Below are 27205 nucleotides of genomic sequence, written 5' to 3' on the forward strand. Positions count from 1 at the left end.
TAGCTTTTTGCCTTTGGATATTGGTAAGCAATATATGGTTACAATTGGTCTGTTAACTGACATAAATGCTGCTATCAAGATTGAATACTTTTCTGTGGTATAGATTACATTGATAGAATTATTTTGACACCTAAATATGGAATAAATCTTAATTGAGTGTAAAGAAAAACCCAGGGGGTATTTTACCCCATAGGGAAGGGCATTTTGCCCCGATAGTGGTGTAAAACGCCCCATTTACATAGTTTGGCATTTGATTAATTTGCAATGAAATATAATCATTCTGCCCAATATATTTTTTCCCATATGAATTTGTCTGACTCTTATCAATATGTTAATCTAAATATCTGGCCAAACGCCCCTTAAGGGGGGCTTTTTCCCTTAAGTCACCCTATTCTCGTTAATGTCCATGGTCATTCGTCATCGATGTGAACGTGGGTCTTCTATGCCTGAGTACCGTAGTCACCGTGAGCCTTCACAAGACTATCCACATATTTTATCTTCTGTCAGCTGACACCCCGAACCAGCGCTTTAGCAGGTGGGGAGACTATTCAAAGAATGTGAATATATGTGCTTTTCTTACATGAACAACAAAGACACTGTTGTGGTTAAACAACTGAAAACTGGTTGAAAATTACAGCCGTACTGCGAATGAGCTTACAGGAAACAGGGCACTCTTATCTCGTGGGCGAATGTTATGACACCAGCACAAACCCAACCGGTTCTCCAAGGTGACATCGTGAGTGATGGTCATTGGTAAGTATCGAGGTTGACTCGGAGACGGTCTTAGTTTGAATGCCAACGTTTACTGTTAGTTCTTAAGAACAATCAGAAAATAATAATAGTGACGCAGTGGCCACTAAAGGAAAAGCAACACCATACATAATGGTCATGAAACCAGCTTTGTACCATGGCAATTTATTTTATTTCTTACACAAACATGTATTTGACTAATTTCAGCTGATTGTTTGGTTATTTGGGTGTTTTTTTCTCTGAAGTCTCATTAAAATACGGTCATCTTTGTTATTTTAAGTAACTCAAATATTAAAATATATTTTACCATAGGCTACTGCATATTCATTCTACTGTTTTTGAAAGTTTATGAAAAATAATGCATTTTTAATTTAAATATGACTATATAATTTTCATGTATCACAAATATATTGTCCGTTCATAAAACTCTCATATCTGCAATTTTGTTTTCACTTGTTAAAGAGGCAAGGGTGTTTTAAGTAAAGTTCTAGTCTCCCATTATGGCTAGGTACAAAGAGAAGACGTTTTTGCTCTATACCTCCTACTCCAACTGGACTCTGGTCCAATCAGTGGCAACTCCCCCTCCCCCATCAGTTCCTGCCACTGAGGGTCCATCAAACCACATTTCCTATAATAAAAAAAACAACTGTTGTCCTGATGTCAAGTTCTCTCTTTATTCTAGTGACTGTAGCTTTGGTTAGTAGGGCCTTTTTTCTCGAGACTTGTAGATACTGACATTAGATATTGACACCTCAATCATTTGGACATTCAGTCATATAGTTGTGAAGGAGATGCGATTCTTCTAAAAGCGCTAAGGCTTTCCATACCATTGTATTGCGCATTACCCGAGGCCTCATGCAAAGTAGTGTACACCAGTGAACCCTGCTGGTAAAACTAATTTAGCGCACCCAACACATAGTTCACGTGCAACCTGAAGTAGTGCAGAAACATTACTATTATAACAAACACGTTTTCTCAAGTTATCAATAAAATAATCAAAACCTAAAGTTACAGTTTTCCAGTGGGCTAGGTGTTTGTTTTTTTGTTCTCATTATGTCTTAAGAAAATAAATTATAAAAGGTATTGTTGAAAAAATAATAAATGTATTCTTATTTGAGTAACCATAGTGACAAAAATGTATTCAAACAGGAACATGCTGACTGCAGGAATGTCCACCAGAGCTGTTGCCCCTGAATTTAATGATCGCCACTGGGATGCCCTCCCTCCAATGCCTCTCCGGGGCGGAGTCACTGGCTTGTTGTTGTCTTTCTGTTGCGCACTTGTGCAATTGGGCTGTACTCTGCTGGCAATACTCTACCCTCATTCAGGGAGGTTGCGGTTGGTGGGTGTCCCTTTGGTTGATGCTTGGCAATGTGGGTGGATTGATTTCCTGCCTGTTGGGCCTCCCCCGGGTAGGGCCACAGTGTCGCCAGACCCCCCGTTTCAGTCCCAAGGTCTTACGCTGCTATATTATTGTGCTGGGGGAGGAGGGTCAGTTCTCCTTCTCCACTATAAATCCTTGTAGATCTAAGGAATGCCTTTTCTAAATTTTCACAGTCTCCTCCCGTTTTGACCCGTTGCTGTCCCTGTCCAAAGTCCTCCTGGTTGTGTTGCAGATCAAGACGATACCTGACGATTTCAGCTGCCACTGTGCTGACCCCTCTCCCTCCTGTGTGTCGTCCCTGTCCTTGTCCATCTGGTCCAAGCGTGCCGCACAAGCCCTGAAAAGTGAAGCCAAAACGTCTCGATCGCCCCCTGGTGAGTGGTCCCAGTATAGGTCATAAACCCCGCCCTCCCCATGTTATTCAATGGGACGCGAGACCAACTAAACAATTAAATTACCCTTCAAATATCTTTTTTCCGAAGCTGGTTTCTGTCATTTACTGTAGTTTGTATCACGCTAATGTAAATTCAAGAGTTTGTTTTTAAAATAAGTTGGTTTTTAGTTAGTTATTTAATGCTCTAAAAACGGTGGTGTGACGTCGTGATTCACAGCTGTGAGTGACAGCTATCTGAGCCGAGGAGCCACTGAATCTTCGGAGGACTGAGGAGATTGGAACTTTACATTTAATCTCCCCCTCCAAGAACTGCCACCTTAACGTGGTGGAGGGGTTTGAGTACCCGAGTGACCCTAGGAGCTATGTTGTCTGGGGCTATATGCCCCTGGTAGGGTCTCCCAAGGCAAACAGGTCTTAGGCGACGGGTCAGACTAAGAGCGGTTCAAAACCCCTTAATGAAGAATACAATTTTGAGTACCGCGCCTGGTGGCCGGGCCTTCCCCCATGGGGCCCGGCCGGGCTCAGCCCGAACGGGTGACGTGGGGCCGCCCTCCCGTGGGCTCACCACCCACAGGAGGGACCATAAGGGGCCGGTGCAAAGAGGATCGGGCGGCAGTCGAAGGCAGGGGCCTAGACAACCCGATCTCTGGACACGGAAACTGGCTCTAGGGACGTGGAATGTCACCTCGCTGGCGGGGAAGGAGCCTGAGTTAGTGCGTGAGGTTGAGAGGTTCCGATTAGAGGTAGTCGGGATCACCTCTACGCACGGCTTGGGCTCTGGAACCACACTCCTTGAGAGAGGATGGACTCTTCACCACTCTGGAGTTAACCATGGTGAGAGGCGGCGGGCTGGTGTGGGTTTGCTCATAGCTCCCCAGCTCTGCCGCCATGTGTTGGAGTTTACCCCGGTGAACGAGAAGGTCGTTTCCCTGCGCCTACGGGTCGGGGATAGGTCTCTCACTGTTGTTTGTGCCTACGGGCCGAACGGCAGTGCAGAGTACCCGACCTTCTTGGAGTCTCTGGGAGGGGTGCTGGAAAGTGCTCCAACTGGGGACTCTATTGTTCTACTGGGGGACTTCAACGCCCACGTGGGCAACGACAGTGACACCTGGAGGGGCGTGATTGGGAGGAACGGCCCCCCTGATCTGAACCCGAGTGGTGTTCAGTTATTGGACTTCTGTGCTAGTCACAGTTTGTCCATAACGAACACCATGTTCAAGCATAAGGGTGTCCATCAGTGCACGTGGCACCAGGACACCCTAGGCCGCAGGTCGATGATCGACTTTGTTGTCGTCTCATCTGACCTGCGGCCGTATGTCTTGGACACTCGGGTGAAGAGAGGGGCGGAGCTGTCAACTGATCACCACCTGGTGGTGAGTTGGATCCGATGGCGGGGGAGGAAGCTGGACAGACTCGGAAGGCCCAAGCGTACTGTAAGGGTCTGCTGGGAACGTCAGGCCGAGTATCCTGTCAGAGAGATCTTTAACTCCCACCTCCGGCAGAGCTTCGACTGGATCCCGAGGGAGGTTGGAGATATTGAGTCCGAGTGGACCATGTTCTCCACCGCCATTGTCGAAGCGGCCGCTCGGAGCTGTGGCCGTAAGGTCTCCGGTGCCTGTCGAGGCGGCAATCCCAGAACCCGGTGGTGGACACCGGAAGTAAGGGATGCCGTCAAGCTGAAGAAGGAGTCCTATCAGGCCTGGTTGGCTTGTGGGACTCCTGAGGCAGCTGACGGGTACCGACAGGCCAAGCGGGCTGCAGCCCGGGTGGTTGTGGAGGCAAAAACTCGGGCCTGGGAGGAGTTCGGTGAGGCCATGGAGAAGGACTATCGGCTGGCCTCGAAGAGATTCTGGCAAACCATCCGGCGCCTCAGGAGAGGGAAACAGTGCCCTAACAACGCTGTTTACAGTAGAGGTGGGCAGCTGTTGACCTCAACTGAGGATGTCGTCGGGCGGTGGAAGGAGTACTTCGAGGATCTCCTCAATCCCGGTGACATGTCTTCCATTGAGGAAGCAGAGGATGAGGGCTCAGAGGTGGACTCGTCCATCACCCGGGCTGAAGTCACAGAGGTGGTCAAGAAACTCCTCGGTGGCAAGGCACCGGGGGTGGATGAGATCCGCCCTGAGTACCTCAAGAGTAGAGCCACTGCTCCTCCACATCGAGAGGGGTCAGCTGAGGTGGCTTGGGCATCTTTTTCGGATGCCTCCGGAACGCCTTCCTGGGAAGGTGTTCCGGTCCCGTCCCACCGGGAGGAGACCCCGGGGAAGACCTAGCACACGCTGGAAGGACTATGTCTCCCGGCTGGCCTGGGAACGCCTCGGTGTCCCCCCGGAAGAGCTAGAGGAAGTGTCTGGGGAGAGGGAAGTCTGGGCATCCGGCCCCGGATAAGCGGAAGAAGATGGATGGATGGATGGATGGACATTTAATCTCTAAATTTCTAAAATTTATATAATTTCACACGGACATAATGGGTTGTTCTGCAGTACATTGTGCTAACCGATCTGGCATTTCCAATCGATCTTTGAATTTTTTTCAGTAAGTACATTTTATAAGCTATTTAATTAGTAAATAAATGTAATGGGCTAGCTAACGTTAGCTAAAAGACAACAAGCCTCGTTAATAGCCATGTTAATAGCTAGCAGGTGATCGTTAGCTAGAAGTTACCAATTATTTTTGTATTAGGCCTATTCTAAATTAAGGTTAACCCTTTGGCGCGTACGATCACACCAGTGTGATCAATCTAGAGTGGTCCCTGGAGCGTACGATCACACCGGTGTGATTAGAACGTCATGTTTAGAACGCACCATTAGCATACCTAGCTACAAGTAACGTAACAATGGCTGGTAAAACCGTGCTATTATTTACTCACATTTAGCTCAAACAGTGTTTATAACTATATTTCCTGATTGTAATTGTTTCAAGACCATACTATGATATTAACCAGGTAGAAAGCATTCAAATCGGGACAAGAAGTGTTAGTTACGTACCAAAAGACAGCCAACACTAATGCACAAAAACGAATTATATTAGCGACTACTACCGATCAAAACCATTGCAAAAACTTTCTAGAAGTTACGTTCCCTGTTGTATGCATTTTATATAGTTTATTCATTTTCACTGCATTGAATAACTGGTCACGATTTGTTAGCTAGCGGGCAGCTGACGTTTGCTAGCGGTTAGCTGACGTTTTCTAGCTAGCTACAGTAATAAATCAACCAACTTTTGTAGCTCTTAGAATTCGAGTCAACGAGAGATGCTTGCAATGCAATGCATGTAGTGTTCCTTACCTAGCAAGGTGATTGTTCAAAGGCTGGCGTGAGTTCAAATACTGCAGAGTACCGAAGTCACGTGCAAAAAAACTCACGCTGGGGGGTCGGTAAGGAATATTTGAAACTCACGCGTGAAAAGGTTAAACATGATGTAAGTTAGGCTATAACATATCGTCTAGGTTTAACAAGCAAAGGTTGTACTGTACTTGGACTTGCGATTGATTACGGTATGCGCATTCTGCGAGGGAGAGTGAGGGCGGGGCACAGGGGTGGGGCCGTTGATTTCGCGGCTTTACGGCTTTACTTCCGGCTCGCTACTGCGCATAACTACTGCGCAGAACTGGTCCCAAGATCGCTATCTGCGCAGACGCAAGTCCAAGATGTCAGCGCCGTATCGGGACACTGGCGGCTTCAGTTTTCACCAATGGAAAAGAGCGAAAGGGCGTCGTCCATTTTTTTTACAGTCTATGATCTGGTCATGCTTCCGACCTGGACTAAGTTTAAATAGACTCTGGACTCAGCCCACACGCATTTATTAAATATTACAATTGTAATCTTAATATGTTCACCCGGCACAGCCAGAAAAAGACTGGTCACCCCTCTGAGCCTGGGTCCTCTCTAGGTTTCTTCCTAAATTCTGGCATTCTAAGGGAGTTTTTTCTAGCCACTGAAATTCAACACTACTGTTGTTTGCTCCTTGGGGTTTAAGGCCAGGTGTTTTGTAAAAGCACTTTGTGACAACTGCTGATGTTAAAAGGGGCTTTATAAATACATTTAATTGATTGATTGATAAAGACACAAGTTAAATCACATGCACAGTCAGTATAAATGCTGAGTTTAAAAAGGGACACACTGGTCACATGATCAGCCCATGTAAAAGTCTGAGCTCCTCCCACTTGTCTTATTGACCTCAACTTGTTTCAGACATCTTCCCACCAATCAATCAAATCAATCAATCAAATGTATTTATAAAGCCCTTTTTACAACAGCAGTTGTCACAAAGTGCCTTACAGAGACAATCCCAATTCAAAAGAGGTTGGGGTTTATAGAAGGCTGTTTGTGGATGGGGATGCGCTGTCTGTTTTAATTGGCCGTGTGGACCAGTTCTCACTGTTACTTTTTATTCTGAAGCAAATATTGGTTGGAAAGTTCATCGTTGCATCTATTCATCTGTTTCATTGTCTTAATTAGAATGTCATCATCGAACTCCTCCACTTCAGATGCTTCTTCCTCTAGTCCCTATCCTCATTCTTGGTTCCAAAATGATGTTCGCTGCTATGCTGGTTTAGCACTTATCCGAAAAGGAAGGAAAGAGCTAATTACAAAAATATTTTCTTAAAACAGGTCAATTTTTAAAACAGGTAAATCATGATAACCCTAAAATTTGACAAACCAGTTAAATTTCTCACAGCAATAAAGGATAGTTGGACAGCACACAATGGAAGGACTCCCTATGTCTATGTACAAGGCCCTCCGCCCCAACTAGAGCCCGGCCCTCTAACCTGCTAGGCCCTCTAACCTGCTCGTAATTGCAGCCTCCTATTGTAAAACATGCCAATGGGCCGAGTACAAAACATACAAGACGTAAAACAATAGAAATAGGGTTAAAACCTCCTGTGCACCATAGAGGAAGGTCACTTTGATTGTTAGAGCTTCAGACTTTGTACACGGGCCTGGTGATCGTCTGCAGATTGAGTTGATTGGTGAATCTCTGATAGACCCCGTACATGTGACCATGAGAGCAGATTAATACACGTTTGGTAATTTATTTGAAAGTGTTATGCAGAGTAATGCTGAGATTATGATTGATGAATAACAAGAGCTGGTGGTACAAATTGTCAAAAACCGTGAGGGTGGTGCCACGCGATGTAAAGCTCAAACACTGTTGATAGAGCAGATTATCAGTAAAAAGGAAGGCATTTATATGTGGCTGTGAATAATGGTTCTACATGTTTTTCTGTTTGTTTGATGGGTATGTTGAACCAGCAGTACACATATCCTGAGGCCCTGGTTAGTGGTCGTGAGTTACATACAGGAGCTGGTTTAGCGTTAGATGATTGTGTGGCATTCACAGATATTGTTCGGTTTGAAGAAATTACAGGATGTAAAATTGTTGTCTTTCACCAAACACGGGATGGTCTCTGTACCAAGTTTCAAAACAGAGAGGACACCCACCCTAGAACCGTCTTTATGTACTTACACGATAACCATTTCTATGGCATCATGAATCTGAAGGGTTTTCTGGGTGTGTCTTATGTTTGTGACTGGTGCTATACCGGTTTCAACACACGTGGTGATCATGGTTGTAAACAAAGCTGTAGTGTCTGTCTTCATGAAGAATAATCATACCCAACCCCGTAACACAAAGCAGTGCCCTGACTGTAAACGGATATGTTATTCAGATTTTTGTTATAGCCAGCATAAACGTTTGAAGCACAACAAAAGTGTGGATCGTTGGGTTAGCAGGTGTGACCAGAATAAATATTGTGTTGATTGCGGCCGTTATTACAATGTTGGTATTACCAACTATATAGCACACAGGTGCATGGCTAACATGTGTCCCAATTGTAACGTGGATCTGGCTTTTGAAATGAATCATCAGTGTTTTATAAAACCCTCCAAGCCCGAGGACCCCAGTGAGCAATACATATTTTATGATTTCGAGACAATTGCCAATCCGGTGAATGGTGTACACACTGCAAATTTTGTGTGCGCAATAAGCATTGATAACGAGACATGGTGTTCAGCCGGAGAAATATAATGACTACACATTTATAGCACACAACTCTAAAGGTTTCGATGGTTACATCTTGATGCAGTACCTTGCTAACAATGGTATTGGCACCACACTTATTGCTAATGGTAGCAAGCTCATGATTTTTACAGACAGCACATTCAATCAGAGATACATTGATAGTCATTGCTTCCTACCTGTGAAGCTGTCGGCCTTGCCACGTGCTATGGGTTTTAAGGATTCGAAAAAAGGCTACTTTCCTTACAAATTTAACATCAAGGAGAATGAGAATTATGTTGGCCCCCATCCGGAACAGCATTACTATGGTGTGAATACCATGATGGCTAAAGAAAAAGAAGAGTTTTTGCAATGGTATGCAACTGTTTTCGCAGACCCCTTTGTCAAGCAGTATGAAATAAAGGCTTACTGCGTGAATGATGTGGTCAACTTGAGAGAGGGTTGTATGCTCTACAGACTTGAGTTCCTGGAGTGTGGTGGTGTTGACCCATTCCGGTCAATTACGATTGTTTCGGCTTGCATGAAAGTCTTTTGCAACAGATTCCTCACCAAGGACACCATTGCATTGGTCCCCTCAGACAACTACAACTGTTGTCAGAAGACATTCTCAAACAGCTCAATCCAGTGGCTTGAGTATGTGGCCTCCAATGAGAATATATCAATACAGCATGCCCTGAACAAGGGTGAAGTGAAAATCGGTGCCTACTGCGTTGATGGATATGCAGAACGCGATGGGTTGAGCAAGGTCTATGAATTTCTATGTTGTTTCTGGCACGGTCACCCAAAGTGTCATTGTTCAACAAGCATCAATCCAGTGACAAAGATTCAGTACGGGTTGATGCACCAGCAATGGTTGACAAAGCTAGAGGCTTTGAAAGAACAACACAACGTACATGTTCAATACATATGGGAGTGTGAGTGGAACCGGCTTAAAAACACATCCGCAGATGTCAAAGCTTTCTTGAAGACCTTTGGTGCTCCAGAGCACCTTGACCCTCGGGATGCTCTTTTTGGTGGTCGTACTAATGCGTTTCATCTGAAGTTTACGGCTCGAGAAGGTGAGACTATTCAGTATAACGATGTCTGTAGTCTTTAACCATTCTGCAACAAGACAAAGACTTATCCGATTGGGCATCCTGACATAATCTTTCGAGATTTCAAACCATTAGACACCTACTTTGGTATTGTTAAGGCTACGGTTTGCAATATACTGTTGAAGCCTGATATGGATTTACATGAGAAAGCTAAAAGATATTCTGCCATTTTACAAAGATTTTTGACTGTTGTGTGACAGAGGGAGCTTGATACAAACACACTGACTACCCTGGGCTGAGACTGGGTCTGATGCAGTAAACGTGACTGAGACTAAGCAAACTGTTGACCGAAATGTTGACCTTGTTGATGACATTTTGGATAATGTGCCTGCGAGGCGTAGATAGAATGTTGAATTTATTCTTAATAGAATGCACCGGTCTAAAGATTTGACTTCATGGAATTCAAATGGTGAATTCGTTTTCAAAGGAGAGATAATCAGGGTCTCCCACCTGTTGGATCTTGTTAAAAGTGTGACAGCAACCGATAACATTGCTGATGATAGAAGACCGTTGGGGTGGGGTGTGTTTTTAGAGGCCATGGCATGTCTCAACATGCCTTTTACAACTATTCCAAATGCGCTTGTAAGACGTAAAATTTATTTGTATAAACAAACGTCTGGCGACACAATATATGATTTAGCCACACCACCACCAACTGTTTTTCAACCAACCAAAGCGTTCTTTGAACCCCTATCCCGGACCCCACAAAATGGTATCCTTTTTAATGTGTTTTTATTTCATGCTTTTTTAACATTTGTGATCCATAGTGAAAGTGTATGTTTTACCTTGAATAAATGTTGTATGAAAAATACAGGTTTTCAGAAAAGCGCTGATTGACTTGGGAAAATATGCAAAATCTGGGGTGTTTCCAAAACTGTCATAATACCTTCCAATACCATCGTCCGTTATGTAAATAGCCAGCCAGTGCTCCCCGGGGTGATTGCTTGGGTGTGTATTAACAATCATCATTGATGCAACATCTCAGACTGGTCCACTAGGTAATTGGTTGCTTGCCAGCACACCATAGAAATGGGTCCTAGATGAAAATTGGTTCACCACACTAGTCAACTCTGCGGTATTCATTTCCACACCGTTTTCCTAATAGTAGTCAACCATGACTTTTCAAAGATTGAATAAACAACCAAATTAATTGTGTGGGGTAGTGGTTGTCTGAACCTCATCTCAAGTCGTACATTCCCTGACTTGATCAAGGATATGTGCTGACCACATTCCTCGTCTGGCACGCAGTTGAATGCATAAAGGGCATAGCCGTGTAAGAAGTCCGACCTGTCAATAGCCAAGGCTTGGTCCTTTAGGTGTTTTCCTGAAGCTAAGGCCAATTGGTAAAATTCACGCACTGCTGACCTTGTTGTGTAATTTGGTTGGAATGGTTTGCTAGGAAATTGCTGACCATCTACATAGATAGCCATAAACTCCAAATTATAATGTTTGAAATTAAATAGATTCTTTGTCTAACTTCCGGTAAAACTGTCATTGTCCACCAATCCGATTACAATACATTTTGGCAGTGGTCCTAAAAATAGGTTTTCCTGGTTGCAAACCCGACCCCCAGCCGGTAAACTAAATGTCTTCATACACACTCTTTCAATTGGGTACTTGGCATTGGTTGAGAGTAACGCTTGAGCGTGTCCAAGTTTCACGACTGGCGAAACAGACACTTCTTGACAAATAGTGACGCTGATAATATATGCAAACGATAACGCACATCCTCGACCCCCATAAGGCAGAACTCATCTTTACTGCGTACCATCCTAACCTTTATATCAACGCTGTTTAACATAAGTTTCTCTTGAAAGAAGATATCGCTATGAACAGGGCCAATCATTTCAAATGTTGTACTATCCACTGAATAGGTAGCCCTTTTCCTGAGTCTTCACCTGCAGGGTCCATAACATCCATGTGACCTGCGGCAACCTTGTAAAACAACCCAGCTGAAAATTGTGTCTTTAATGTATCACATCCATAATTCAGAATGCTCTCTATAACGGCTCTGTAGGGGTATGTGTTGCTACTCTGACTAATTAAATGATCACCCAAGGAGACATCCACTTCTTAAAATAGGGTGGCTATCGGATAGTTAATAACCCCAACACGTGCTCCGGCATCAATATTAGTTCCGTCCGGTTTAGTGACTTTTACACGTAGATACAACAAAGTATTGTTTAGATCAACATAGTCTTCACCATTCCCAGCAATAAAGAACTCCAGAGGGGCTGCGTCTGATATTGCTGATAGCCTCGGTATTTCAACCTAAGTATTTTTTTCGATAGATGTCTGTGTGAAGGGAACTGTGAATAAATCCAACTCTGTTTTCATACATTCGCCAGACATAGGGTGTAGGAGTGCCATCTTTCTAAAATATATTCTTAATCAGCTTTGTGGTGTTCCCTTTGAGTGTTCTCCGGGGTGTATGTCCTCTTTTAACCTTGGCTCTTGTTTTTGTCTCATTCTTGCGTTTTTCACTCTTGGTTAGGCTCCTCCTACCAGTGGTCTTTTTCTAACACCTTGAGTCATAACCATCAAACCTGAACCGTCCTGCTGTTTTGTTTGTCATGACATAACACTGTTGACAACATCGCCAACTATATTCCTAGCCGCAATCTTCAGATGTGGTTTTGCTAATGAGAACCCTTGTTTCAACAAAGGTATTATCCGGAAAAGCCCTTGGAAAAGCCCCCCTAGACCGGCCCCATACATTGCAGCGCTACCATGATACCCCGGTAAACCGTTACCGGCCTGTGTTGTGTAGTATTCAACATACCTTTGAGGATCATTGTAGAGTTTCTGAGGCTGCATCTTATAGTCTAAAAGATTGTTTGACGGGTCTGAAGGGTAATTTTGTAATCACCTTACCCACTACAAATGAAACCAGCTGGTTTTCATTAGATTTTACCTCAATACAGATCTCATCAAACTGGCTCTTACTAAGAGGTACGTAGTGTGGCTTGTCGTACGTCACTGTGACAACTTTGTTCTTTTTCCCAGTAATATGTACAGTTCGCAGCAGTGGGACATCACTGTCACTAACACGTTGATAATCTATTATATCTGTGTAGATGTATAGGGTGTTAAACCCCGCCAGAATATATGTGGGGAATTTCCCGTTCCATGGGGCGTACCACCGCTCGCCTGGTTTCTAATATCTGATCCAGTTTTGCACTAAATTTCAAACTAAACTGGGGCTCACCTTTTAGAAACATTCTATTTTTTAATTAATTGTACCCCGCCCATACACCATGTGGTTTTATAACTGTTGATCTCTGTCACTAGTTTTAATATGCTGCTGTAATAACCAGTGTTGAGTTCATATTATCAAGTTTTGTCGTTATTCGAGTCATGTAGTTCAAATGCGTTTTCACCCCATGTAAAAGTTTTCCACGTATGCGGGTATTGGAACTCTATCAAAGATACTTCCCAATCACCTTTCAAATCTATACCTTTGGCAAATGTTGTGGTATAGCACAAACTCGTATTGCTTGGATAGACATGTCTCGATGAGTTACTGGGCAGCGTTATGTAGAAATCACCGTCACCCATGCTGATTGCTGTCAATGTAAATGACATGATCCTGAAAATCCTGGAGTTTTATCCAGTTTGTAGGTCAAGCACTTGTTCCGATGGTATCCAGCTGTTCTCAGGCCAACCAAGCCATTTCACAAGACACAAATTTTCTTCCCTTTCTGTACTTTCTCATTCAAAACTGCTTCCACTTTAAAAGTTTTATCCTTAGCCACGATAATTTTCAGCAATTCCTGTTCATAAAAGGTCCCAACTATCCCATCACCATCGTAATCTTTTATTCTGTACACAGGAGGTACCCGATGAATGCATTCTGTTAATGTAAAATATTCATCTTTTTCATATCCTTTTGTAAAAGCACCTCTCAGCTTTAAGAGTCTCACAGTATTCCCCACCTGGATCTAGTTTTGATGACCATTTCTCGTTAATGTTCTTGAGAACTAATCTAACATTTTCTTCACAAACGTCAGCAGGCTTCATCTTAATAGACTGATGGTAGGTGTGGTTGTATTCGTGAACTAAATCTTGAATAACCTCAACATAGTGATGAGTGTTGGCAGCTGTGAGATACCTCCACATTCATGATTTATATTAAATCTCTCAACGATACTCGCTTTGACATCATTTCCTGTAGCAAAATGTTTTATGTTGTACTTCTTCATCAACATTTCAAAATGTGAATTAAAAAACTCCTTCCCCTTGTCCCATTTTGCGGTGTTACTCCTTCTTTTAATGTCTTCAAATGCTCGCTTTACCTCGATAGCACTTTTATTTCTCAGCATGCGAATCCATGCGTATTTGCTTAATACATCTATGCATGTTAACATAAATTTCATGTTATTGTTTTCCACACTGTAATCACTCATGTCAACCAAATCCAGTTGAAATTGTGAATTTATATCCTGAACAATAACTCTATTTCTTTTAAAATGTATAGCTACAGGCCTGTGTAGCGTGTATGCATCCTGGGCTAGCAGCCAGTCATCGGCCTCACAATATTTTAGGATCTCCCCGGTTTTTTCCAAGTATGCTCTTCTCAAACCCTCTCTACCCACATAAGCACCGGGGTTTGCCGTTTCATAGTAAATACTTTTCATAACCTGTTCAGACATTGTACACATGAGTGTTTGAGCAAAAATGAGAATTAATGTTTAACATCGTTTTATTTGAGTTTTCGAAATTACATTCCCAAGATATTCAGTTACACAAACATTCAGATTTCTCATAGTCTTTGTTTATATACATGTTAATCTTGAGACATGTTGTGATTAATATGCACTACATATAGAGAACAGAGTATAATATACAGTATTACACCCATTATGATTTATAAGTAATCTTGTTTATTGTGTGTAACAGGATGGATATAGTGTTTTATGCCAATTGATGCTCATATCTTTATTTGTGTTTTGACAGAAAATACAATGCGGGTTGTTTTATGAATAAAGAGAACGCAGTATTGTTATATGCAAGTTATTATGCATGTCATTGTAATTTTACACTCATAACACAGAGATCGAGGGAAACGCAACAAGTGTCTGTCTGTCTGTGTTTTAATATTTCTATGTACCCCTTTTTAAGGAGACTACAATGGCAGCTAGTTACAAGATTCTTCATCTACAAATTTGCTAACTAACTAACTTTACCAATAATATTGACGATTGCATTACATCAGCTAGTCGATGACATCAGACATACCTTAACTATAATAAATGGCAGTACCTTCTTTTATTACTGCTAGACTATATTAGCACTATCCTGACTGCCCCATTGCTGATGTTGCTTAAAATAGAAAGAATATAATACCATTTAATGAAATAAAATAAATATATTATAGCAGAAACTCCTGAAAACTGGGGTGGTGACCGGGCTAAAAGTCCAGTCCTCCGAATGAAGGCTTTTCATGATACAGTTGGTAACTTATACCGTGAAATATTTATTTCAAAAGTGCAGATATTTATCAGAAATCACCGTAATACATTCACTTTTACATTATCTAAGAGCCTCAACTTTGATTTATCACCAATGATCAACCATATATTTTTTACTAATACTTTTTAATATTCCTTTTGAAATAACTTTTTCAAATTCTTCATGGCACTATCTAAGAGCCTCAACCTTTTTACAAATAATGAAGCATAGATTTTTAAATAATACTTTGAAGTTTCCTTTTGAAATTGCTTCTTCTAATTCAGATCACAAATAGCATCAATTTATTTTTCATTACATTATCTAAGAGCTTCAACTTAGTTTTTTCATAAATAATCAAGCATACATTTTTAACTAATGTTTTAGTTTGCCTTTGAAATCGTTTTTCAAATGTTTGGATATTCATCACATATCACATCCGTATATTCTTGGTTGCATTACCTCCAGTATGGGACTAGACTAGCTACTAAAAGAATTGCACACCCTTACTAACTAGCTGTCCTACCTGCAGTAACAATAACTGCTAGTCTCATAACGCAGGCTACTAATTTCACATGAAAACACATTTTCAATAATTGTTTTTGCTACGATATCCTGGACAAGCCACGTCTAAAATCCTGGACAAGCCACGTCTAAAATCCTGGACAAGCCACATCTAAAATCCTGGACAAGCCATGTCTAAAATCCTGGACAAGCCACTGCATGCAACCCCCAGGCCAAACTTAATAGATAATTGCAGTGTAAAAATTTGGAATTTAGACACTCCTAGGTTAAACTACACAAAATCACAGAACTTGCCGAAGAGATTAGTTCTTAGTAGACACTTACATGTTGAAAGTGACTCTGTGTCTCTATTTAAACGGCAGATCATTCCAGAGTAGTTGATCTCTATGGGAGAAAGCCCTGCCTTCAGCCGTTTGTTTAGAAACTCTAGGTAAAATATGGAGGCCTGCATCTTGTGATCTTAGCCTATGTGTAGAAAAAAGCTGGTTGTGAAAGACATTTTACATGTTAATAAAAAGAGAAATCTACATTGAGGGAAACACAGATGCTTTCACAACATTCAAGCGTGGTGGGCTTTGTGTTTAAGACAGGTCCAGCAGGATTTGAGCTAACAAAAACGTATGAAGTTGACGTGTCAATTATGCGTAGAAGATGAACCCTCTGAACAGTTTGAGGAATCTAAACCTGATTGGATGAATGGTTCTTAAATAGGAAGGGAACAACAGGTATAACTCATTTTACAGGACAAGACAAACTAAAGCTTCAGTGGAGATCTTTGCAGATAAAAGACGACGTGAAGCTCTAACGGAAGATTCTACAGGGTAAGATTTTGGCATCTGTTCATCTGATACTGCACGTGGAGTTATTCCTAATTACACATTATTCCCTAAGCACTGTATAATTGTAACACACAGTTTACCGTGGGGATTAGTGCACAATAATATTGACGATTGCATTACATCAGCTAGTCGATGATATCAGACATACCTTAACTATAATAAATAGCAGTACCTTCTTTTATTACTGCTAGACTATATTAGCACTATCCTGACTGCTCCATTGCTGATGTTGCTTATCATGGACCAAATAGAGATTAACAACTAAAATAGAAAAAATATAATACCATTTAATAAAATAAAATAAGTATATTATAGCAGAAACTCCAGACAACTGGGGTGGCGACCGGGCTAAAAGTCCAGTCCTCCGAATGAAGGCTTTTTATGATACAGTTGGTAACTTATACCTTGAAATATTTATTTCAAAAATTGCAGATATTTATCAGAAATCACGGTAATATATTCACCATTACATTATCTAAGAGCCTCAACTTTGATTTATCACCAATGATCAACCATATATTTTTTACTAATATTTTAAATATTCCTTTTGAAATAACTTTTTCAAACTCTTCATGGCACTATCTACGAGCCTCAACTTTTTTACAAATAATGAAGCATAGATTTTTAAATAATAAGTTTCCTTTTGAAATTGCTTCTTCAAATTCAGATCACAAATAGCATCAATTTATTTTTCATTACATTATCAAAGAGCTTCAACTTAGGTTTTTCATAAATAATCAAGCATACATGTTTTAGTTTGCCTTTGAAATAGTTTTTTCAAATGTTTGGATATTCATCACCTATCACATCCGTATATTCTTGGTTGCATTACCTTCAGTATGGGACTAGACTAGCTACTAAAAGAATTGCACACCTACCTTACTAACTAGCTGTCCTACCTGCAGCAACAATCACTGCTAGTCTCATAACGCAGGCTACTTATTTCACATGAAAACATATTTTCAATAATTGTTTTTGCTACGATATCCTGGACAAGCCACGTCTAAAATCCTGGACAAGCCACGTCTAAAATCCTGGACAAGCCACATCTAAAATCCTGGACAAGCCATGTCTAAAATCCTGGACAAGCCACTGCATGCAACCCCCAGGCCAAACTTAATAGATAATTGCAGTGTAAAAATTTGGAATTTAGACACTCCTAGGTTAAACTACACAAAATCACAGAACTTGCCGAAGAGATTAGTTCTTAGTAGACACTTACATGTTGAAAGTGACTCTGTGTCTCTATTTAAACGGCAGATCATTCCAGAGTAGTTGATCTCTATGGGAGAAAGCCCTGCCTTCAGCCGTTTGTTTAGAAACTCTAGGTAAAATATGGAGGCCTGCATCTTGTGATCTTAGCCTATGTGTAGAAAAAAGCTGGTTGTGAAAGACATTTTACATGTTAATAAAAAGAGAAATCTACATTGAGGGAAACACAGATGCTTTCACAACATTCAAGCGTGGTGGGCTTTGTGTTTAAGACAGGTCCAGCAGGATTTGAGCTAACAAAAACGTATGAAGTTGACGTGTCAATTATGCGTAGAAGATGAACTCTCTGAACAGTTTGAGGAATCTAAACCTGATTGGATGAATGGTTCTTAAATAGGAAGGGAACAACAGGTATAACTCATTTTATAGGACAAGACAAACTAAAGCTTCAGTGGAGATCTTTGCAGATAAAAGACGACGTGAAGCTCTAAAGGAAGATTCTACAGGGTAAGACTTTGGCATCTGTTCATCTGATACTGCACATGGAGTTATTCCTAATTACACATTATTCCCTAAGCACTGTATAATTGTAACACACAGTTTACCTTGGGGATTAGTGCACAATTTTGGCTCATTGATTCAACGTATGACATGAATCCAATCATTGACAAAATGGAAAAATCTATTGGCCATAAGTGCATTTTAGCATTGGGCGATGCCATTGAGCTTTACAAAATAAAAGTCAACTAGGTGGGACATCAGGATCACAAAATTCCAACAGGAATTTTGGAGGGATACCGGTCAAGAAGAATTTTACTTATTCTGTAATATATGCAGTAGAAACATTTCTAACTTTCATACAACAAACAACACAAAAGAACGAACGGACCATTTGCATTGATTGACACATCCCTTGTGATCATGAAAAATGCAATGAAATAAAGCATTATATGTTTAATTATGTCATTAAATGATGAAATATGTCATTAAGTGATGAAATATGCAATGGAATTAGGCATTATATGTTTAATTATGTCATTAAATGATTAAATATGCCATTAAGTGATGAAATATGCCATGAAATTATTAAATGTGCCATGATAGAATTAGGAAATATCATACCATTACTTGAAAAAAGGGCCTTATATATTGATATTTATTTAATTAATTATTTTTATATTATTTATTTTGACTCCTTTGGTCCTTCATATATTCAAGGTCAAAAATCTTATTAAAATGATGGTTAACATACTCTCACATCCTCTATTTTCAGGAACTAAAAATAGAGTATGTGAAAACAGAGTTCCTTTCTATAAAAATATTGGGATCTGGCATGATGACAAAATGTATGTAACTGAGCTGATGAAGAAATTAAAGATAAACATTGGTGAACATTTTATACATTCTTCTACAGAAACAAAACCTTTTTTAATTGGTGAATATATTAGATTAGATTCAAATTTATTGTCATTGAAAAAGTACAAGTAGAGTGCAACAAAATGCATTTAGCATCTTACCAAAAGTGCAAATATAAGAGGGCATATATGTCAGTGTTTCATATTTTCTAAAACAAAGGAAACATAATGACTCTTAATAATTACTCTATATGAAGAACTACCTACATTGAGGAGAACAAGTAATTGATACCCTGCCGATTTTGCAGGTTTTCCTACTTACAAAGCATGTTTTTTTTCCTCCACTTTTGAAGAGGATATTTAAGGCACTGGCAAGTCAACGATCGGCAAGTCATTCTATCACTCTGTGAAATAGCGCTTCTAAGGTGTGGAAATATACCCTTAACAGAATCTCAACTCCGAAAAGTAAAGAGACAATAAGCCAACATTATATACATGTCTAGAAAGAACACTTCAGTTGCAAAGAAAAGAAAAACCATCAACCAGAATTTTTTTTATTCTACCGTTACTAAGCGTTGCAGTTCCATTCCTAACCAGTTTAATTGCTTTGAGACACGGTTAAACAACATGGAACAAGTTCAGAAAATGTTTCTGGTGCCACAACATCAGTTAGAAAAACTGCGAGAATCCAAAACGACTAGCACCGATGTAAGACAATCTGTTGACAATGATTTGTCCCCATAACATACATCCCCATAAATAGAATGTGAAATTCATATGTAACATTTTACCAATTGTGAATTAAAAAAACAATAGCCACACATTCTTCACAAATTCAAACTACTTAAAAGATGTAGATATATTATTTTGCCTATTCCTTTTCCTTATGTTTCCCTTATTTCACCCCACCCCCAGCTCGTTCTCCCTCTCCACAGATGGAAGATAACATTTTGGATCAGAGTGCTCCTATGCGTGTGTTGGTTACCGGGGGGACCGGTTTGGTGGGTAGGGCCATACAGCATGTGGTCCGTGAAGAGCGAGGGATCCGGGAGGGTGAGGAGTGGATCTTCCTCTCTTCTACGGACGCAAACCTCATGTGAGAAAACACACACGTAGACATACAGTCACACCAAATATGAACACAGGGCAAAGCACACTCGCTTGTTCCCCTTTGTAGTCCAACATTACTTTTGTTCCTGTACTTCAAAAATGAAGCTGTGTGTGTGTGTGTGTGTGTGTGTGTGTGTGTGTGTGTGTGTGTGTGTGTGTGTGTGTCTGTGTGTGTCTGTGTGTGTGTGTGTGTGTGTGTGCATGCGTTGCTGCGTGCATGCGTTGCTGCGTGCATGCGTTGCTGCGTGCATGCGTTGCTGCGTGCATGCGTTGCTGCGTGCATGCGTTGCTGCGTGCATGCCGTTGCTGCGTGCATGCGTTGCTGCGTGCATGCGTTGCTGCGTGCATGCGTTGCTGCGTGCATTGGTGTGCATCCTCAGGGACGCGGGTGAGACACGGGAGGTGTTTCAGAAACACCAGCCAACACATGTCATTCACTTGGCAGCCATGGTTGGAGGACTCTTCAAAAACATGAGAGCCAACCTGGGCTTCTGGGTAAGACGTGAACACACATTCAATAGTGTGGTTTGAAATAGGCACTAATATGTTTACAACCTACTGTTAACAGTCTGTAATGTGCTTTAGTATGTGCCTACTTACAAATTTAAAGCACATTTCCCCCCCTCCTAAAGATAAAAGTAATTGTGTAGTGTGGGAAACCTTAATTTTGTATTGTTCAGTCTTTACTTAATGATAATATAGTGGTCAGTGGAGGAGGCATGGTCTTCTATCACCCAAGCATCTTTCACAGAATTGATAACTTTAATTTGAATGAGCTAGAAGTGTTTTCCTGTTAACCTTTCTGTCTTTATGGGGTCATCAAAGTGTATATCTGTAAACTGAGATGTAACGTGTGTTCATGAGTGCCTAGTGGCCTTTCCTCTTACCGCCACTTATGGACATTATTACACAAAAAATCTCTTTTGTTGTTTTATCTGTTAGAAATGGGGAGTTTCACCCTACATAGAAAAGAATCTCAGGTAGCAATTGATTTTCCTCCATGTGCAAATAGGATGTCAAAGTAATTGAGCTCTAATTATCATCCTCTTCGTCAGTGTATCATTCTTCCAACATGGTTATACTCAGCTGTTGTCCTGTTTACTTTAAAATGTGTTTGTCATCAAAGACCTAAAATCTACAACGATTAGCGAATGTTTATTTATCAGTATGTTTTATGTTTCTAACCGTCCACGTCTCCAGAGGAACAACATTTACATCAATGACAACGTTCTCCAGGCTGCTCACGAGGTGGATGCTGTCCGGGTGGTCTCATGTCTGTCCACCTGCATCTTCCCTGACAAGACCACCTACCCCAATGATGAGACCATGGTGAAGAGAGTCTTCCTCCGTGTTTTATGTGCATGTGTGAGACAGTAGTTCTCTGTTGTCTATAGTGTGACATCCTGGTTGTGAGCTCAATTATGTCTCTTTCTAGATCCACAATGGCCCTCCTCACAAATCTAACTTTGGCTACTCCTACGCCAAGAGAATGCTCGATGTTTACAACAGGTGTGTTCCGTTTAACCTTCACTTCTCTTCCACTAGGCTGACCTGGGTGTCCAGCATACTGAATGTCTGCAGGTCTGTTGACCTGTGTGTATGTCTGCAGGTCTGTATGTCTGCAGGTCTGTTGACGTGTGTGTATGTCTGCAGGTCTGTTGACGTGTGTGTATGTCTGCAGGTCTGTTGACGTGTGTGTATGTCTGCAGGTCTGTTGACATGTGTGTATGTCTGCAGGTCTGTATGTCTGCAGGTCTGTTGACGTGTGTGTATGTCTTCAGGTCTGTTGACGTGTGTGTATGTCTGCAGGTCTGTTGACGTGTGTGTATGTCTGCAGGTCTGTTGACCTGTGTGTATGTCTGCAGGTCTGTTGACGTGTGTGTATGTCTGTAGGTCTGTTGACGTGTGTGTATGTCTGCAGGTCTGTTGACGTGTGTGTATGTCTGCAGGTCTGTATGTCTGCAGGTCTGTATGTCTGCAGGTCTGTTGACGTGTGTGTATGTCTGCAGGTCTGTTGACGTGTGTGTATGTCTGCAGGTCTGTTGACGTGTGTGTATGTCTGTAGGTCTGTTGACGTGTGTGTATGTCTGCAGGTCTGTTGACGTGTGTGTATGTCTGCAGGTCTGTTGACCTGTGTGTATGTCTGCAGGTCTGTTGACGTGTGTGTATGTCTGTAGGTCTGTTGACGTGTGTGTATGTCTGCAGGTCTGTTGACGTGTGTGTATGTCTACAGGTCTGTTGACGTGTGTGTATGTCTGCAGGTCTGTTGACGTGTGTGTATGTCTGCAGGTCTGTTGACGTGTGTGTATGTCTGCAGGTCTGTTGACATGTGTGTATGTCTGCAGGTCTGTATGTCTGCAGGTCTGTTGACCTGTGTGTATGTCTGCAGGTCTGTTGACGTGTGTGTATGTCTGCAGGTCTGTTGACGTGTGTGTATGTCTACAGGTCTGTTGACGTGTGTGTATGTCTGCAGGTCTGTTGACGTGTGTGTATGTCTGCAGGTCTGTTGACATGTGTGTATGTCTGCAGGTCTGTATGTCTGCAGGTCTGTTGACGTGTGTGTATGTCTGCAGGTCTGTTGACGTGTGTGTATGTCTGCAGGTCTGTTGACCTGTGTGTATGTCTGCAGGTCTGTTGACGTGTGTGTATGTCTGTAGGTCTGTTGACGTGTGTGTATGTCTGCAGGTCTGTTGACGTGTGTGTATGTCTGCAGGTCTGTTGACGTGTGTGTATGTCTGCAGGTCTGTTGAAGTGTGTGTATGTCTGCAGGTCTGTTGACCTGTGTGTATGTCTGCAGGTCTGTTGACGTGTGTGTATGTCTGTAGGTCTGTTGACGTGTGTGTATGTCTGTAGGTCTGTTGACGTGTGTGTATGTCTGCAGGTCTGTTGACGTGTGTGTATGTCTGTAGGTCTGTTGACGAGTGTGATTGTCTGTTATCTGGCAGGGCGTATCACGACCAAGAGCGTGGGCGTTTCTACACGGCAGTGATACCAACCAATGTGTTTGGTCCTCATGATAATTTCAACATCAAGGACGGGCATGTTCTACCAGGACTCATACACAAAGCCTACATCGCTCGGAGTAAGATCACCAAAACAACAACAGGAATCTGCATCAGGCCTTTGCTCTGCATACAAATCAGGCCTTTAACACTTTGAATGTGTGTGTGTGTATTTATGTGTGTGTGTGTGTATGTATGTATGTGTGTGTATGTATGTATGTGTGTGTGTGTATGTATGTATGTATGTATGTATGTATGTATGTATGTGTGTGTGTGTGTGTATGTATGCGTGTGTGTGTGTGTGTGTGTATGTATGTATATATGTATGTGTGTGTGTGTCAGAGGAGGGCAGTCCATTAGTGGTGTGGGGCTCAGGAACTCCCAGAAGGCAGTTCATCTACTCGTTGGACCTGGCTCGCCTCTTCCTCTGGGTGCTGACAGAGTACAAAGAAGTGGAACCCATTATCCTGTCTGGTTAGGAGACGCGTCTACACAAACCGATGTACACTAAGATGTATCTTCTATACTAATCAACTGGATACTTGCATAACTTGTCTCTCCTCCCAATGCAGTGCAAATTATTTTGCCAAAAGGTGGATTTGCAGTGAGAAAGAGAAAGTACATTTGTCAGATATTCCTGTCGATTGATGCAAGATATTTACTTGTTCTTAAATTAATGCTTAAAAAAAGTGAAAGCCAAGTAACATTTTATCTCTTGTAGTCTACACGTCCCAGTTAATTAAACATAATAGAAGAAATGACCCAGTTAGCATTACATTACTGGATTTAGCCAAGAGAAATTTATTTATTATTCCAATTGGACTCTTAATATCTCACCCGGCACAGCCAGAAGAGGACTGGTCACCCCTCCGAGCCTGGGTCCTCTCTAGGTTTCTTCCTAAAATTCGACCTTCTTAGGGAGTTTTTCCTAGCCACTGAAATTCAACACTACTGTTGTTTGCTCCTTGGGGTTTAAGGCCGGGTGTCTCTGTAAAGCACTTTGTGACAACTGCTGTTGTAAAAAGCGCTTTATAAATACATTTTGATTGATTGATTGATTGACATGTGTATGTCAAAGATCCCAGGGAACAGTTGTCTGCTTATTTTTAATAAAAAATGATGTGTAGCATGAGTGTGGGATATTGTTCTTTTATAGTAAGTCAGATAATGTAAATAGTTGCACAAACTCAAATCACCACAGTGGTCATTTTAATCACATCCTTATCTGTCATGTTGGTCATTCCCTATTTAGTCCTTTCAGTATACTAGTCCAGGGTAGTTTGATTCTCAAAAGGCTTTCCAAACACAAACACCCCCCAACACACACACAAAGACACACACACACAGACACACACACACACACACACACACACAGACACACACAAACAGACACACACACACAGTGTTGAGTATGTCTTCTCATTTCAGTCGGTGAGGAATCAATCAATCAATCAAAATTTATTTATAAAGCGCTTTTTACAACAGCAGTTGTCACAAAGTGCTTTACAGAGACACCCGGCCTTAAACCCCAAGGAGCAAACAACAGTAGTGTTGAATTTCAGTGGCTAGGAAAAACTCCCTAAGAAGGGAAGGAAGAAGAGGTGTCCATCAAGGAGGCAGCAGAGGCTGTTGTCGAGGTGATGAGGTTCAAGGGTCAAGTGACTGTATCCTTCCAACTGTCTGCCTGGCCAGATAGACTGTGCACACACACACAAACAAGTTTGTACATACAGAAACACACACATACATATACACAAATGCACTGACACACAAGCATGTACACACACACACACACACTCAATCTCAAGGTACCGCTGCATGTTTGCTTCTTTAACCCCATGTCTTCAAGTATGACACAACTAAAGCAGATGGACAGTTCAAGAAGACAGCCAGTAATGCCAAGCTTCGCCAGTACTGTCCCAACTTCACCTTCACCCCCTTCAAACAAGGTACATTCATCCACAGCACTGGGAACTTGAGGAAAACATTTTGGGAAAATGTTCAGATTTATTTATGAGGGATTGTACACCTTAGTTAAACATTGTGGTGGTGTTGTGCTAAAACCAGCATATTAAGTACCACTGAGTGGTTACTGCTTTGAAAAGGACAGATGCCTTACGTTAACAAAAATGAACACAGTTTGGCAGGGATTTTGCTGTTGATCACTTTCTTATTGCTATGGAGGCCTTCCATTAAAATGAACTGTGGGGCCTTTTGATAGCAGCAGTGAGGTTCTAGAGGTTTTTCACCACTCGTTGCGGGGCCATTCGGTCAGCCACGGAGCAACCACTGTGGCGCAGTTTGTCAGAATGCTCTCATTTGTGCAGCGGTAAAAGTTCACAAGGATCTTGGAGGACAGGCAGGCTTTCTTCAGCCTCCTCAAAAAATACAGGTGCTACTGCACCTTTTTGACCAGGGCTGAGGTGTTGAGGGACCAGTAGAGGTCCTCAGAGAGGTGGACACCCAGGTCATGGAGTTTGTTAATGAACCACATGATAGTCTGGAGAGTGTGGTCTGGTGTTCACGGTTGGTCTTGTTCTTCCCTCTATAGCCCTGAAGGAGACTTGTGATTGGTTTGTGGCCAACTACGACTCCGCCCGCAAGTAAAGATTCCTCCAATTGGATTGAACGCCAGTCCTAGCAAGTCAGCCGGAGCTAGAGGTGAAGGCGTGATTGGTTGTTCAGGTTGGGAGGCCTCCATATATGTTGACAGATATCTGCCATTAAATCGTTTAAATCCTTCCCCCAAACCAACTCCTTCTAATTTTCTAAATCATCGACAATGGTTGTTTGCTTGAATCTAAAGTTTTCTTAAGGGTTTCATCCTCTGACACTTGAATTGGCTATTGCATTAAAACCAGTACTTTTCACTAATAAACTGACAGGCCAAAACAGTCCCACACATTCAATGAATCTGCAATTATCTATGGCCTTCTTTGACACTTAAATTGCAATTACAAACATAGAAAATTTCTATTCAGCCTGTAATATTCAGCCTGTAATGAAGCCTGTAATATTCAACCTGTAATGAAGCCTGTAATATTCAGCCTGTAATGTTCAGCCTGTCATGAAGCCTATAATATACAGCCTCTAATGAAGTCTGTAATATTCAGCCTGTTATGAAGCCTGTAAAATTCAGCCTGTAATGAAGCCTGTAATATTCAGCCTGTAATGAAGCCTGTAATATTCAGCCTGTAATCATGTAAAATGTAACATCCATCTGAGGGAGCCAAACCTGAGCTTTTTTGACAGATAACCTATGCCACATAAAAAAGGACTCATAAAACAGAGGGTTATAAATACATAATATTTAGTGGTTTGCTTCCCCTGGTATTACATTGAAATTACAACAGAATAATGATTAATCAGTATAGGTTATTACAAGTGTGTAAATATACATGATTTTTGTTTTAGTAATAACACAATGTCTTGTTACACAGGAAAATAAAACACATTGGAATTACACTTTTGCAGTTGGCTCTGTTGCACCATATGAATAACTAGATCAAATATGTTTAAAATAATTGTTTGGTAATCTTGAAAGGTTGCGGAATGCATCTTTAACTACTGTAACACACGTTACAGGCTAATTTCCCATGCTTATTGCCTGGATACAATATTTTCTTAAAACAAATGTTATGTAAGAACAAAATCATTAATATCTAAATAATATTGTCCTACCTAAGAAATAGCAACTAATGAGAAAGTGAAACTAAATGCTAAAAACATTGTAATACCACACAGTTACATTTCTATTTAAAATGTACCTACCTAGGAATAAGAAACTCAAGAGAAAGGGAAACTAAAAGGCAGTGTGATGGCATGGGCATGCATGGCTTCCAATGGCCCTGGGTAACTAATGTTTATTGATGATGTGACAGATGACAGAAGCAGCCAGACAAATTCATGCAATATTTTTGTTCAATCCCTTGAATTAAAGCTGAAAGTCTGCATTCTGCATTTCAATTGCATCTCAGTTGTTTCATTTCAATTCCATTGTGGTGGCGTACAGAGCCAAAATTATGAAAATGTTGTCAGTGTCCAAATATTTCCGGCCCTTACTGTATGTCT

At 41.4% G+C, this 27205-nt stretch overlaps 1 protein-coding gene and 1 pseudogene across 2 annotated transcripts; one reads left to right on the plus strand and one right to left on the minus strand.

The window, feature by feature from the left end:
* The window catches only part of LOC114840831, a 51148-nt pseudogene extending 35066 nt beyond the window's left edge, over positions 1 to 16082 (minus strand).
* A 203-nt stretch (positions 16083 to 16285) lies between these two features.
* Positions 16286 to 26704, plus strand: LOC114840834 (GDP-L-fucose synthase-like). 2 transcript variants are annotated; one of them, XM_034296977.1, is made up of 11 exons: positions 16286 to 16437; positions 19958 to 20118; positions 20513 to 20627; positions 21333 to 21461; positions 21568 to 21641; positions 23078 to 23214; positions 23477 to 23608; positions 24563 to 24570; positions 24727 to 24798; positions 24984 to 25083; positions 25686 to 26704. In XM_034296977.1, the coding sequence occupies exons 2-11, from the start codon at positions 19958 to 19960 to the stop codon at positions 25739 to 25741; spliced, it is 984 nt and encodes a 327-aa protein (XP_034152868.1). In that variant the 5' UTR covers positions 16286 to 16437; the 3' UTR covers positions 25742 to 26704. The 2 variants fall into 2 exon arrangements, with proteins under 2 accessions (XP_034152868.1, XP_034152867.1); XM_034296976.1 differs by having other exon boundaries at positions 16288 to 16437; positions 19938 to 20118.
* Positions 26705 to 27205: the final 501 nt, after the last annotated feature.

This window comes from Esox lucius, chromosome 14 (genome assembly GCF_011004845.1).
Source record: "Esox lucius isolate fEsoLuc1 chromosome 14, fEsoLuc1.pri, whole genome shotgun sequence".
Classification (NCBI taxonomy): domain Eukaryota; kingdom Metazoa; phylum Chordata; class Actinopteri; order Esociformes; family Esocidae; genus Esox; species Esox lucius.

Coding starts and splice junctions, on each gene's coding strand:
- LOC114840834 (XM_034296977.1), top strand. CDS start 19,958: ATGGAAGATAACATTTTGGATCAGAGTGCTCCTATGCGTGTGTTGGTT. Junction 21,642..23,077: donor ATGCTCGATGTTTACAACAG/GTGTGTTCCGTT, acceptor GTTATCTGGCAG/GGCGTATCACGACCAAGAGC. Junction 24,799..24,983: donor GGTTCAAGGGTCAAGTGACT/GTATCCTTCCAA, acceptor CATGTCTTCAAG/TATGACACAACTAAAGCAGA.